The sequence below is a fragment of the Drosophila willistoni genome, assembly GCF_018902025.1.
Source record: "Drosophila willistoni isolate 14030-0811.24 chromosome XL unlocalized genomic scaffold, UCI_dwil_1.1 Seg141, whole genome shotgun sequence".
NCBI lineage: Eukaryota > Metazoa > Arthropoda > Insecta > Diptera > Drosophilidae > Drosophila > Drosophila willistoni.
Genome location: NW_025814052.1, coordinates 12,176,527 through 12,192,357, shown reverse-complemented (window position 1 = coordinate 12,192,357; position 15,831 = coordinate 12,176,527). Strand labels below are relative to the sequence as shown.

Sequence of the window (15,831 nt, the reverse complement as noted above, 5' to 3'; positions counted from 1 at the left end):
TTGCCACTACAACTTCTACTCCGTCTTCGCCTCCTCGTGCTGCTGCTGCTGCTCCGTTTCTCCATCATCAACAACAGACAAATGGCGAAAAGGCAATTTCATATGCAGACGCCTGGGATTTGGCAACAACAATTGGCGCAAAATACATTGAGACTTCGTCAGCCACACAGGTGAGTGAGGGAAACACCAAAATATAGTGAGTGAGAGAGAGAGAGAGTGAGAAAGTGGCTCTAATTTAGTTAATTTGCCAACTTGCCACATATATGTAGTTAATCAGCAACAATGCTTTAGGTTTGATCACTTAGCATAGCTAGGAGACTACTTATATTTCTCTCTCTCTCTGCTAAAGTTTTTGAGTCAACATGTCGTATGTGTAATTTTTATTGCGTATACGACAAGTGTGAGCAAAGGGCTTGGCCATCTACGTCGGGATTCGAACTCGACAACAACAGAATTAGAGATTTAGTACACCGACTAGAGATGAGATCAGTTCTAAATGTCAAATGTGACGGCCTTCCCGTTTTTGTTGTGATTTGTATTCCATTTGCCATTCATTATGCTAAAAACTGTGCGAAGATATGCATCATCGGTTGAAAGTAGCGTAAAAAAAAGAGAAAATGCTTTATAATTTGTGTCTGACTTGCGCTTCATCTTTCGTTTTTCGTTTTTGTCGTCATCGTCGTCGAGTCAGTCAACCAAAAACCACTAAAGGGGCAGAATGAAAGTGAGAGGAGAGGGCAATGGAGTGGTATACGTTGTCGCTACCTTTAGGGAAATACACGCAAAGTGCAGTGCTCGAGTAGAAAAAAAGATATATACATATATATATATATATATATATATACTTGCTATAGAGTTAGATGTAAAAAAAGGAACGGGGAGTGGTAAAACTGTCGACTGGGTCGGCATTCATTCGGAAGTGTTGAAGCAAAACCGCACAATTATGATTATTGTGTGTGTGTGTGTGTGTGTGTGTGCGCACTTAGAGGGCTCTTCCCAAAGGATGTACTCGGCTTGTATCTTTCTTTCCTTCATTTTTCTTTTATTTTTTTTTTTCTCATTTATTTTTTTCTAAGTGTTTACACATTGCAACTCGAGTCAGTCAGTCAGACGGACAGACAGATAGATAGACAGAGAGCAATGACTTCCTGTCTGCTTGTCGGTCTGTGTGTGTGTATGTGTGTGTCTGTCCTTGTCTTAATTAATTGCATTGGGACAAAGATTATGCAAAGCTTATTATTATATATATGTATATTTTTTTTATCATAGTCGTCGACTCTTTTGTATTTAAGGTGAAAGCTTAGCACAATTAACTAAATAAAAATCTAATCCAATTTGTAATTTTTCCTTATTTCTATTCGTTTCAGGACAAAGTCAAGGATGTCTTCGATGCAGCCATTTGGGAGGGTCTTGTCCCAACCACATTGCCGCCGACTCCCTCATTTTGGAGGAAACTCTTCTGTTTGGCCTGAGAATAAGCTGCAAGAACAAAGAATCAACAACAAAAAAATACAACAAAACTTCATAGCACTCATTCATTATTTTTCTCTACATTTATACACACATAAAAAACAAATATTTATATCATATATTTTATTAATTGTTTAGCAGTGCTTGCACAACGACTGATCGATCTACTATATATTAATGCTACTTATATACAAATCTCTATCTAAATCGAAGTAAAAGAAGTTCATAAGAGGAGTTATTAATATTTAAATGATTTCATTTTTTTTTTATTAATTTAAATTTTAATATACATTTAAATGTAATAATGTGCATCTCCTTTCTTTTACACACACACACACAATACTTATGTATGTTAACCGTCATTCCATCCAATTTTAAGTATTAAGTTTCTTCCATGCTTTTTCTATATATGTTTTTTTTTTTTCTTCTTTGAAATACAAAAATATTCTAGCAAAATGATTTAAATGCATTTTTATTTCTGCAAATAGAGTTTGGGTTGAGGGTTAATGAGACTCAACACAATTCCGACTCTTGGCCCATAGACTACAGTTAAGAAAAAGAGAAAATTTTAGTTAAGGTAACTTGGTCGATTGAAACAATTTTCAAGAGAATCTTGTAATTTTATCAATAATCGTTTATATATCTTCCATTTACTGAATCAAAATGGTGTCAATCATTGGAATGAGCCATATTCAAGCACAGTAAATTTGACATTTATTTGAATAAAGAGAGAGAGAGAGAAAGAGAGAGGGGGGGATAATCTACATACACACACAAATACAAATGTATAGATAGATTGAGTGAGGCAAACATTTTTACAGCCTATTTGCTTATAGAAAAGTAATCATAGATTTCATCTATTCATATATGTAAGTTGCCTCTTGCTGGCCAGCAGCAGGCTCTCTCTCTCTCTCTCTGTCTCTCTCTCTCTCTCTCTTTAGACCTTCATTGACCTTATGCAGATTTTGTCTAACAAAAACAAATTGTTTATTTATTGCATGGTGTGGAAATGGACGGGAAATGGTGTGGTGGGGTAGAGTGGAGGGCGGGGGGGAAACGGTAAACGGAGCAGCATTATAGTAGACATAAATTTGCCAAACATGACATGACATGACCATGTTGGGGCATCTTCTTTGGCATATTGATTTATTTTTGCCAAGTGAAGACAAGTGAAGTGAGGTAAATTATGTTGCCGCAGTGAACCTTGTGAAAATGTTTACACTGCACTTACCCTGCCCAGTTCAGGCTTGTCCTGTTGGGCTCTGCTCTGCTGTGTCCTGGCCATGCCTAGGCATCTCCTTATAAGTATGTATGTTGAGCCATGTCGTGTTTATGTCTTGAAACTTTGTTTAAGGCCTTTTGCAATTTCATACCCTCATACATTTAGCCCTAATAGATGGAGTTTTTGATTTCTTATATGGAGTATATTGTGAAATGAGGTCACATTTAAAGTACTCTTTCACTTTCCACAAGGTTAACTTAAGGTCGCTTAGAAATCTAGAAAATGTTATTTGTAACTTATTAAAGGGTATCCCACAGTCATCGTGGAAAGAAACACATTTATTCTTTGGCTGTTTTCTTTCTTTTTGGTTGTTTGTGGTTTTTTTATTTTTATGTTTCTGTGTTATTAATATTTAAATATTGTTGTTGTTGTTGCCGCTGCCGCTGCTGCTGCTGCTGCTGCTGTCTGGCGCATCAGAGGAGCTTTTGGCATAGAGCTAAAAACCTGAGAGGATTGCTTCTTGTTGTTCTGAAGTTTTAAGTTGAAATTATAATAAGCTTAAAATGCGGCCACAATTTTGTGGCAAGTGTAATAATAATTTCATTCTACACACTTGTTTACTTATAATCATTTAGTTGGATTGTTGAATTTTCTTTTTCCTGATCATAAAAAATGTACATACACCTAAGGACTTTTTATACCATACACCCATCCCTATGGGTATATTAAAGTCGCCAAAATGTATGTAACAGGCAGAAGGAAGCTTCTCCGACCCCACAAAGTATATATATTCGTGATCAGGATCAACTACCGAGTCGATCTAGTCATATCCGTCTGCCCATCTGTCAGACAACAACATCAACTAGAATAACAACAACATCAACAACAACAACAACAAGAATTACAACAACAACAAAAACAACACTCTTTCTATTTTTTGGACTTGTATTTTTTTCCAAGTCCCAAATTGAACCAAGTACCCAAAAAACTGGACCAAAACTATAAAATCCTTAAAATCTCAGCTCTCCACAGGACTACTGAGATTTCCTTTGCACCGGGGATAGACCTTGATGGTTGGAGTTTTATGACACAACTTTCGTCCTGATCCTTCACAGGACTCGTGAGATATTTGACATTTTTTGTCAAACAGAAAAGTCCTTTTATCTTTGTTTTCTGAAGGACTTTCCAGGATCTCTTAGCGTCAGTCGAAGCGGATCATGAAGGCCTACAATCTGACAAAAGGATGTCCCGTTCGTCCTTCAAATGACTGAGTTATAAGGACATTTATGTGTTTTTTGCGATTTTTCGCCATTTTTCTGAGCAACCCTTACAAAAATTCGAGCAATGTTTATTAAAGGATATTGCAAATCCTTGAATGCATATCGATAGTCCGGCTCATAGAAAATCCAAAGGGCCGGAGCTGGCCGTAGGCTGGTGGGGGCGCTAGGGTGCTCGTATGCTTAAGCGAGCGAGATCCTAAGATATGCTTCTAAAGAGCACATGAAAATGCATTTGTCTAATAAATTTGAAATGTTTGCTTTACTGGTGTATGGTATGCTTAAATCGGCGAGATGACTTACTTACTTTATTTTTCACATCAAAATGTTAAAAAACAAAATGAAATGGAATTGAAATTTTATAAAAAGTTACATTGAGTTTTGGCTTATTGTTCGTTTTTAATAGTTGGCTTAATTGAATAAAAATGTTTTGTTTTCGCCTCCAGTGAACATAAAAAACCAAAACTAAAAATGTCCTGGTCAATGTAAAGGATTAGCCGCGGGAAAGTAATCCCCATTTGGGTTTTGTTTTTTAGAACCGCAGGACAAAAAGATTTATTTGGTTTAATTGTCCGTGTTCGAACGACTAGCATATAGTAAAATTCATGTAAGGATACAGGACATTTGATTTTTGATAGCCTGATGAATGACAAAGTCAAGGCAGATGGAGTAAAACTTAAATCTGACAAAGCATATTCAAATCTTCCTGAAATGACCTTGATTTTTAAATACCTAAATGTATGCATGCAATTTGATACGTCAGTAAATTTATGTAGCATACCTTTGGGATAGAAGAAATTCCATTGAAACCTTTATGTAGCCTGCTTCTTTGGAGAGCATAAACTTCTTTCACGAAGTTTCAAAAATCTTGAATGGAGACGGTGAATAAAATGAGTCATTTTGTTGTGGAAGTAAGTAAATTAAACGCTCTTTGATCCAAATTCCATATAAAATTCTTAAATCAATTGGTAGAAGAGTAAAACTCGATTGGGACGTACATTCCATACATTTACTTTTGCATTGTCCGATGGGCTTACTTTTCAGCCCCAACTCAATGAGACCTTTTTGGCTGGGGTATAAATAAAGTAAAAACTTTCAACACACTCACACTCACACACACACACTTAGACATATACATGTATTTATATGCACAAATGTGCCTAATAGGATAACGGCTAAACCGTCTTCTCCCCTAGACTTTGAACTTCATTCAGAAATAAAATTTCACACAATGATCAGGCGGCAGCAAAAGTAAGGGAAATCAATTCAAGTTTATAATGGAAAAAAATACGAAAAGAATAATAGATATATATAAATATGTGTGTGGGGGGGGGGGGGGGTAAAATTTTTTTGGGCGCCAAGTTGAGAAAGAGACTACTAACTGAAAGTTCTTTATTTTCTTTCACTTTGTTTGGGTACGTGCCAATAAAGCCAAGGCGGCGGCTATTTATGTGGGTCATTCTCATCCGTTGGCCGCATGTGTCTGTGTGTGTGTGTGTGTGTGTGTCTATAAGTGTGTGTAATTTACTTAGAAATAGATACACGCTACTTGAACCCTTGATTGCTGGTATGCTGCCAGTGCGCCCGTTTGCTTGACGGTCGTCTAACCATTCCTTTTCGCATTGTTTCCCCTCTTGCTTGCTAAAACTTATAATCATGGCGCATCATCAACAAAATTATCGCACACACACACACACACACACGTGTTCACAACCAGATGATGTGAGGAGCAGAGGAAGGATAAAGATAGGGAGCTATATGTAGGTACCAGATACACTCGCCATTTAAGAGCATAAAAGCGAAACGTGCTTGAAATGTGAACTGAATGTCTGAAAGGTCCGGACTGTTGTCTAAAGCGAACCAAAAAAACACTGAAAATAAGTATATCCTTAACACTTGACAATTTTGTAGTCTAAAGTGACAATAAGGTTATTATACCTATTTCAAATGGATCTAGTCGATTAAAAAAGTGAATTTGAATAGTTAAAACTGTTTTTGGAAAATGGTTTGAGCCAGTTAAGCTTTGCCATTTTGTTGAAATTTCTTGCTTTTTTCTTAAATTTCTCATTCCCCTCTCTATCTCGTTTATGCTTGTGATTGGTTTGCATAAAATTCCTTAATTTCTTTCAGTGTACAGCCATTGGTTTTGCTCTTTGGCGGTAGCGCTCCTTTGCCTCATAACTTTAACTATTTTACACGAACGAACGAACATTTACTTTACTTTTTTTTCTTTCTTTGGTTTCTTTTATTTACTTCTTTTAGTGCTTACTTCCTCTCACGCACAGTTGGCTAGAGTGAAAGAGACAGAGAGAGAGAGAGAAAGGGAGAGTACCTAGAGTCTTTGTTGTATTTTTTTTTTTTTAGCAAATTAACAAGCCAACAGGCGCCTTTCAGCAGCCAAAACTTGCCTTGCCATTTTTTTCATTTCTTTTTTTCTTTTACATTGATTTTTATGCCTTTGTATGGGTTTGCCAACTGTGTGTGTGTGTGTGTGTGTAATGATTTCGTTTAATTTAGGCATCCAAAATCCCCAAAAAAAATGCGCACGAATGAAAAGCAAATACTAAGAGCTAAAAGGCAAGAACTTCGCAACGTTGCAAGTCCTGGGCAGAAGGATAACGATTTTGCGCTAATTGCAATTACATGAAATATGGCTTAAGAGACTGCAAAGTGGATGGGATAGCCAGACATAGTGAGAGAGCAAGGAAAGCACTGATAAAGATAATAAACAAAAGAGACAGACAATTAGTCATACTTTAGCTAGGAAGAGAAAATCATCTTTTAAATTGCCATAAAATAACTTTGAACTCCTTGACAACAGGAAATCTATGTATGTATGTATATATATACCATCAACTAATTCCGATTTGCTGTAATTTGAGACATAACATAACATTGCATAACCCTTCATCTTGGCTTCCTTTAGCAAAGACACTCTCATGTGCTTTAAGTGTTAACCTTTTAAGTCATGGCAGTTAGAGTTTGAATATGGAATGCAATTGCCTGAAATGACCTTGAGTAGAAAAGCAAAAGACGATAGAGAAAGAGAGAAAGAAAAGTGGAAAAGTGGAGCATTCAACATTTTGCATTCTCTTTTCTCAATTTATTTGCTTATCCAAGTTCAAGTCAACACCTTATTCTAACCTACCCTACCCAACAATTGCCTGAGCCGATCAATCCTTGGTGTGGACATGTGTGTGTGTGTGTGGGAAAATCCCTTCGTTTCCATCCCTTTGCTCCTTTCGACAGCAAGCAGAGAGTAAAACTGAGTACGCAATAAATCAAACATCAAAGCAATGCCACGGCAGCAAACTTGAAATGGACTGCAAATTTATGCAGTGACAGTTGCTGATAAAAAAAAAGGTAAAATACCAAACAGTAAGAGAGCAACAAACAGCAAATAAAGAAGAGAGCACAAAAAATATTAATAATAAAGGGTAAACGACACAATCACATATGCATTTATGTAAATTAGCTATTATTATCATACCCTTGCCCCACGCACGTGAAAAGGAGACATCGCCAAAGCCGTAAAGTGAAAGAAACCGAGAAATAACTTCTTCTTGACTTCCTATTGACGTAATTCTACTAAAGCTAAGCAGGATTAAAAAAATATATTTAAAAGTTTCTTAAAATTAAGTAAAAAGAGCATTAACAAGAGTATTTAAAGTAAAACTTGTTAGATTTTATGGTTAATAATAGTTTATATTGTTAAAAAGTAAACCTTATAAACAATTACAATATCAAACATTTAGGACAGTTGTAACAAAAAAATTTGTATATATAATATCAATTGGTGTTATCAGCTCTTGTATAAGTTGAAACAGAAAACATTACAAGTTATTTTCAAAACAAAAAAGTGTTCAAAAATGTTTGGGTAGTGCCTCAAATGAAAGGGTATAACACTGTTCGGTTTTGTCAACTTGAAAGTAATATATTTTCATATTGTATTTTACTGTGCTCATAAATTTGCATTTAATTGTGTAAAAGTAAGTGGGAAAAAAATACTGGACAAAATGCAAACAAAGCAGACGACAAGTTGAATAAAGTTGATTAAATGCAAAAGTGCCAACAGAACTTCAATCATTGGCAAAAGTCAGAGAGGGCCACCACTCCATGATGGGCAGACCATCTACATACATACATATGTATGTAATGTGTGTGTGTGTGCTGGGCAGAAAAAGATTGAAAAACTTCAATTCCCCTCCCAACCCTCTACCCACTAAAAAACACAAACACAAAAATCCACTAAAACAAACCTGAGACCTGTACGAAAAAGTGGAACAAAAAAAATAGAATAGAAGCAAAGAGGAAGCAAACCAAACTGTATTGCCAGGAGTCAAGAGATGCCAGGGTTGGCATAAAAAAAAGGATTGCTGAAACTTCTAAACTCCGAATCAAGTCAAGATCCACAAGATTTAACAAATGTTTCTTCGAGTTCAAACAGAAATTAATCCATGAATTTAAATTTGGAAATTGAGCCTATTTCACTTTGAAATTGATGCAGCCCTGAATAAACCAAGGCAAATATGCAATGCTGTATCTGTTTGAGTGTCTGTGTGTGTGTGTGTGTGTAGCATATTGAAAAAGTTATGAACCGGAAATGAAAGGTTGGAACATACACGATGAGAAGGTCCATATGCATTGCATGTATGTAACTTGGCCCGGGCAAAGTTGATAGGCTGTTTGGACGGACGAGTGGATCGACAGTATCCTGACTGCGTGGTCGTCTGACTAAATGATTAGTGGTGCATCTGGTTAATTGACATACCAATTGCAACTCGAATTGCACTTGACCAAACTCTTATCAGTTGGCCACAACTGTTTTCCCATCAACTCAGTGTGCGTCTGTGTGTGTGTGTGTAAGCTGAAAAATGCACAACACAAGCTTGTGACAGCCATAAAAGGTAGAACGGCATGCGATGTGCTAGCCAAATGACTAGCTCATGGCTGAGGAGAAGCATCGCATGCTCTATCAGGGCCAGGAACCCTGCCAGATTATGGCCCTTAGTGGAGTTTCTGTGGTCAGAGTGGCCGAACCGCCACCCTACGACGATGCCATCATGATGATGCCCAGCTATGCCAGCTACAATTTTAACGAACTTGCGGAAAGAAGATCCACACTCTTGCAGGAGCAGCTGCCCTTGGATCAAATCGATGGGCAGCAGCAGCAGCAAGAGATGGAGCAGGAACCCCTTGAGGAGGAGCAGGAATATCAAAGCATGGAGCAAGTAGATCAAGAGCAGCAGCATCACAAACATCAGCAGATGGCTGTTCATAGAGTTTCATTGCCCTATTTGCTACTCGGTCGATTTGCTTTGCCTCGGGTTCGAAGTAAGCCATACCAGGGGGGAGGGGAGGGAATTTTTCTCGTAGCTAACATTATACCATTTAATGCAGATTTTTTTCAACAACCCAAACTGGGCGATATAGCCATTCCCATAAGATGTCCAGCCTGTGGCCAAAACGGTTTAACACGACTCGAACGCTCGCCGAATACTCGCACCCACACATGGGCCCTGTGGCTCTGCTCCTTTGGGTGAGTGAGTTAATTGAGTTGATTTGTTTGGCTCGTTAATGTCAATTCCCCAATTGGGAATGGGCGCGCACCAATTGTTGGCCCATTATCCTATGTCCTTATGTCCTTAGGTGGTGTTGCTGTGCCTGCTTCTGTCCCTATTTTATGAACTGTTGTCGGACCACCAATCATTATTGCTCCAACTGTCAGATCTATTTGGGTGCATATTATCCCAGCAGCTGTTTCCATCAATGAATGAACCAGTGAATGAACAAAGGACTGAGGCAATGATGGAATGAAGGAATGTGCAAATGTCGCTCTACGACCGAAAAGATGGATAGACGACTTAAAAAAGTCAATAAAGCGTATATACTAAATCCACATTGAGATATGTTGAACTCTAATCGTAATTTCTTGACCATGCTGTAACATGGTCATTGAGTCACCTCGCTGGGGCGGGGAGGGGGGCAAAACATGTGTTATTTTTTATTTATCAACACATTGCCAGACTTTGGCCATTGACTAAAACAGCAATTCAACTTGAAACGCCACAAAAAAACACACAAAAAAAATTGCTGTTTTCCGGCTAGACTAAAAAAAACATTTGCCACCACCAAAAGAAAACCTATAGAGAAATCCAATGTCCATAATAAATTTAAGTGGCGACTTACCAATACTCTTTGTTGTTCTGTTGAATTGAAAAGCATCTTTTCTTAACCCTTTCAGGATCACTGTTGGCCATAGCCAACATTTTGTTGAAACTTTGTGTAGACCCATTTTAATTCAGTTCTAAAAAGATTATACACTTTTGTCAATAGCTCATTTAACTATGAAAGGAAACAGATCCGACTAAAGTCTATATATACATACATGATATTCCCTTACGAATAATACGAATATACATGTGGATCGGCATTCCCCATATCATGGAAAAGAGGAAAATACTAGACTGATGAGACGCAGATCAAGCCTAGGGCTAAGTTAAAAAGTCCTTGCCAGTATGTACTTATGGAATATCTGGTAGGGGGCATCGCTTGCAGGTCTAGTCGGTGTATCATTCAATGTTTCCATAACAAATCCCTAAGAATTGTGCTTCCCAACATCGATCGCAAGGATCCAAGCACATAAGCCTGCTCCTGAGAAGACACCACACCCTAGTCCTATCTCTTTTAAAAAGTTACTCCATTAAAGTTGCCTGTTGGTTGTCCACTGGCCGACAGATTGAAGAAGGAGATGGCATTTTGGTCATGGCCAAGGTTAACTTAATCCTGGGTTTTTTTTCTTTCTTACTTTGCTATTGGGCAAATCTTTTTTCCTTTTAACCAAATCAAAGTAATATAAGTTTAGACCATTGCAAAGAATACTTGACTAGATCGACATGTAAAAAATCAGCCTAACAAACAAACAAACATGGCTATAATGAAGTCGTCTCTTTCGTGCTGATCAAGTACTTTTTGTGAACAGAAATGCCTTCTTCCATGCATTGCACTCTTCCTCTCCACTTCACCGAAAAAAAAGAAAAAAAAAAACAAAAACAAAGCAAAGCAAACAAAATCGCTAAAACGAAAATTGCTAAAATAGGCAAATGGCAATGCAATTTTGCCGCCCACTTGTTGGCCTAATGAGGTTTGTGGCACATTTTGTGGATTTGTGGCAAGGCAGCAAAATTGAATTGGCAGGCCAGCAACTGGTCCTCCATCACCCAATATCCATGCCCACGTCCTTGTCCATAACTGGCCATGGGAAACAAATTGCCTAATCAGAGACGCCGAGTTAATTATGGGCACAAGAGAGCGAGTGCGAGAGTGAGAGAGAGGGGGGGAGAGTGGGTGTAAGTGGGCCTTCATTGTTTTCTCTTCTCCATGCCACAAAACTACCGTTTGCAATTCAATTAGCGCCTCAACCCATTTCCCATTTTGAAGATATAGCCAAAAAAAAATGTTTTGCTTCCGGTCAACCGACGAGGCCATCCGTTCAATAGAAGGCAAAATACCGCAAGCGTGTAAAATATAAAATAGAAAACAATAATCAGAAGATGAAGAGAGCCAACAAAACCAAAACCAAAAAAAAAAAATACTGTAAACAAATACTGGCAATTAGTTGGCCAAAATGCCACAACAACAATTATGGTTATAAGCGCATTATGGTCAGACACAATTCAATTCAGTTCAGCCCTTCGATTTCATCGATCGACACGCACACCCACACACCCACACGCACACACACAGAGAAATAATGCTATTATGCTATTATTTTTTCTTTTATATGCTACTATTATTTGTGTTATGTTTATTACCTGTATAACAATGACCTAACGACTCCTCCAAGTGACGATAATAAGTTGGCAACTTTAATTAGATTAGCTGCTGCTGCCGCCATGCCACACAAGTATCAATATCAATCCCCAACCCCCATTACCCTCCCTTGGCCAACCTCATCATCAGGTGGCAGCATGCCATAGGGATAAATCGAATTGTTGCTACGAAATGAACGAATAACAAAACTGTTGGACAATATTTACATGGAAATACATGAAGAAGAATTCGTTGAGTTACACAGTGCACAGTGGGCTGAGCATGCTCAATTAATTTTAGACTTTCATACTAATTTGTTTAAATTTAATATATAACTCATCGAAAACTAAAACTATTTTGTCAAAAAGCAGAACTTGGGTCTATTTAGATTTAGGTATTCAAAGCTGATAGCCCATTTCCAACTAAAAGCATTCGAAATGTTTAATTGATTTGGGCGTTCCATTCCACCATGTACTGGGAATTTTTCTATTCTGTCACATGGTTCGATAGACTTTTTCTTAGACATGTATACGACACTATAACAAAAATATAGAATAGAAAATTTAAATGTGAAATCTTATTCTAGCAACAAACGAATGGAAATGTAACAAAAAACAAGTCTCCTGCTGTCAATTCGAAACGTGTTTTACTGGATAATCAATCAAAACATGGAAGAGATTTATATACAGATGACAGAAAAGCCAACGTTGGAGCAGTAGCACGACAGCAGATTTAACTTACCGATCCGATTCGATCCCATTTCCCCTACCAAAATAATGAGCTAGCTCCATAGAGAAACAATTTTATACCAAATAATTTGACTTGGTATAGAAAGCGAGTAAAAAATCGTAAATTTTGATACTAAACTATTTATTGTAACAAAATTTCAAAATGGGTTAACCATATTTCATATCTAAGTTTGAAATATTTGAAAATCTCTTAACAGATTTCTGTTGTTGAATTCCATTGAACTCTTTGAAATACTTGGACAATATATTTTCAATAGAATTGGTTTTCCCCCATATTGATTGATGGAATTCAATGCATTGGCAATGTTTGTTTAATTTGCGGTCAAATTGTGGCAATTGGATGGATAATGAAGGGGATGGAGGAATGGGAATTTGGCTATTTGGGATGTCTAATCAAAATGTTTCAATTAAAACAAAAATGAACAAGGATCGAAAAGGAATGGAGAGGCCCATTGGAATGCAAATGTTAACGGTAAATAGCAAAGCAGGCAGTTAAAGGATAAAGGATATAACTGTTGCAATTCCAAACGCGACGTGCAAAAGGTTGTCAGGGAATCAAGTCCACACTTTAGACTAACCGACGGAGCCAACCAGCCAGCCAGCCAGCCATCAGTCCAACCTTCTGCCCCTTTTATTTTCGCCATCATGATGATGATGACGATGATGATGATGCCATACCCCAAACTCCGTCACGTAGCCGCGTCAAATGAACTGCAACTGACTTGCTACCTCTACCGCATACCGCATCCCGTTTTCCATATAGTGCCATAGTCTGACACCAGCCTGGCCTCCCCCGTGAACCCCCTCCTGGCACATCCGCCTGTCGTTTGGCTTGGATTGCTGCGCAGACGCCGAATTGCGTTTCATTCACTAAAACGAAGACACGAACGAACGAACGAACAGCACCGAGGACAAGCGAAATGCCGACAACTGAAAATGCTGCTATATGAGTCGAAGCCTAAGGATTTGGAGGACTCAATAGCGCCTTGCACACTGGCCAGGCCACACGTCCCAGCTCCTGTTGGTGCTTCGACTCAGCGACTTTGTTCGACTCGGCGAGACATCTTGATGTCTGTCTGTTTATCAACAGCCTGTTAGCCGGCTTACGCAAAAAACAAAAACGAACACCCAACGAACAAGACCAAAAAGCGTCGAAAACACACAGCAAAAACAACAACAAACAAATTGAAACGCGCGTGTGATCGAAAAACCGTCGGCAATTTGCTGAAGAAAATAAGTTTTGTCTGTTTTTCTTTTAGCTTTGCCCCCTTCCATCAAATTTCTTTTTTTTTTTTTTGTTGTTGTTTATTTTTTTTTTTTTTTGTTGTTTGTTTGTTTGTGCGCTTAATGGCCGCTCGGGGAACAACTAGTAAATCTGAAGTACAGTTATCATAAGTGTGGTGCGTGCGTGTCCGTGTCTCGCTCTGTGTGTGTGTGTGTGTGTGTGTGTGTGTGTGTGTGCGTGGTAAACAAGAAACAACAACAAATCCTTGGCCGCTTAGCGTCGCGCGTTATTTCCGGTTCCGTTTCGCTAGAGCCATAGCCAAGCCATCTGATTGAACGGCCATGGCGGCCCAGTGCCGGGCCAAGACAATGCCACAAAAATCCAAATCCCTAGCCAAACCTTGGCTAACCCATCATCTACCACCGCTACTATTGTCCATTGTCTTTCTAATTTTGGTGACAGGACGAATTGAGGCGGCCGGAAATGACGTTATTTCCGTTGCTGCTGCCAACGCTGCTGAGACATCAACGTTGAGAAGGCCAATGATCCTACGCCTGAAACGCGAAATCAATGTCATGAATATGGACGACGATGACAACGACAACGATAACGACGAAGATGACAACGGCGGCGTCGGCGTCAGCGTCGGCGGTGCTAATGATAACGATAATGATGATGAGGAAGCAACTCTCATGGATACGGAACAGCAGCCACGTTCAAAGCAGACAACTCAAAAAGCCGACAGAGATTTTGACTTTGCTGCCTATATCAATGGTAAGTGGAAAACAGAAATCTCAATACTTTTTCTCTATCTTGAAAATTTGCATCATTTTGCTATTCCTAAATTTGTTAACTCATTGAGAATCAACAATCTTGGAAATTATTATAAACTAAACATACTAGACCATTTACTGACTCTTGATTCATATAAATTTTAATATTAAATAGACAGATTTTGTATAAATAACTCGTTGTATTTCGGTTGGGTGGCTAAAACTTCGAAAACGGGAACTAAGGTGATTTATACATTGAAAACTTTCAATTACTTTTCACTACATATTAGAATACTTCAAATATTGCGAGATGTTATCAATTTATTTTAAAGTTCGGGGGCGTGGCAATACATAAATAAATGAAGCCAACTTGATTTCTTTCCGCATCGTTAACTAAGTTAGCTTAAAGCATCGTTAGCTAATCTTGCTATATTTATTACTAATATTTATAACTAAAACTTATTGGTTTTTAATATCTAATCATAAGATTCTAATGCTTTAGCAAAATTAAGTTTTAATGTCAAATTTTAACAATAATGGGTTAAAAAGTAAAGTAAAACTATAATATAATAATTGGCATTTATTGAATCATTATTTTTCAAGAAGACATTTCCACTTCCTATTGCTAGAACAATCAAATTTAGCAACTTAATTGAATCTTAGTAAATGGCAAACAAACATAAAACGTATTTTCTAAACAAAATGAAGTAAGTAAGTCGTCTCGCCGACTTGGGTATACCATACACCAGGTGAAACAAATATTTAAAATTTCGAAAACCAAATGTATGTCTACTAAATTGTTTTAACATACCTCATACCATTTGCTATCTCGCTCACTCTACAAACACACAAGCACTCTAGCGCCGCCACCAGCCAACGGCCAATTCTGCCCTTTTGGATCGAGTAGCAAAATACGTTCATACGTATATTTTGTATGTTTCTAGTCCGATTTCAATCAAATTTGGTAGTTTGATAGAAATAGATAAGATTTATTAGTCTGCCAAATTTGATCGCGATGGTCAAAAAATTGCAAGAGCTAATCGGTTTTTTCTAAATTATGGAGGCGGAAGTGGGCGTGGCAACATATTAAAATATATGTATTCTGCGCGCATACTAAGCCAATATACATACTAAATTTGGTGAGTTTAGCTTTGTTAGTTTTCGAGAAAATCAGTTTTGGTTAATTTTCAGGGGCGGAAATGGGCGTGGCAAAATTTTTAAATAGTCAATATCTGCGAGTCTATTAGGCTAACTTACATACCAAATTTAATGTCGGTAGCTTTCATAGTTTTTAAGAAAATCA

The 15,831-nt window shown here is 37.8% G+C and overlaps 3 protein-coding genes across 4 annotated transcripts in view; all 3 read left to right on the top strand.

The window, feature by feature from the left end:
* The window catches only part of LOC6641290, a 53,127-nt gene extending 51,255 nt beyond the window's left edge, over positions 1-1,872 (top strand). For both annotated transcript variants that reach the window (XM_023175241.2, XM_002064168.4), the window contains exons 7-8: positions 78-170; positions 1,368-1,872. In XM_023175241.2, the coding sequence (XP_023031009.1) occupies positions 78-170; positions 1,368-1,472 (198 nt within the window). In that variant the 3' untranslated portion in view covers positions 1,473-1,872. The remainder of the gene's footprint in view (positions 1-77; positions 171-1,367) is intronic.
* Positions 1,873-8,915: 7,043 nt separating this feature from the next.
* On the top strand, positions 8,916-10,033 carry LOC6641289 (forkhead box protein P2). The gene is made up of 3 exons (XM_023175337.2): positions 8,916-9,303; positions 9,370-9,508; positions 9,619-10,033. Exons 1-3 carry the CDS (start codon positions 8,916-8,918, stop codon positions 9,740-9,742), a joined length of 651 nt encoding a protein of 216 aa, XP_023031105.2. The 3' UTR covers positions 9,743-10,033.
* A 3,826-nt stretch (positions 10,034-13,859) lies between these two features.
* Positions 13,860-15,831, top strand: part of LOC6641288 (LIM domain-containing protein A) — a 44,020-nt gene continuing 42,048 nt past the window's right edge. The window contains exon 1 of the mRNA XM_023175338.2: positions 13,860-14,529. Within this exon, the coding sequence (XP_023031106.1) occupies positions 14,097-14,529 (433 nt within the window). The 5' untranslated portion in view covers positions 13,860-14,096. The remainder of the gene's footprint in view (positions 14,530-15,831) is intronic.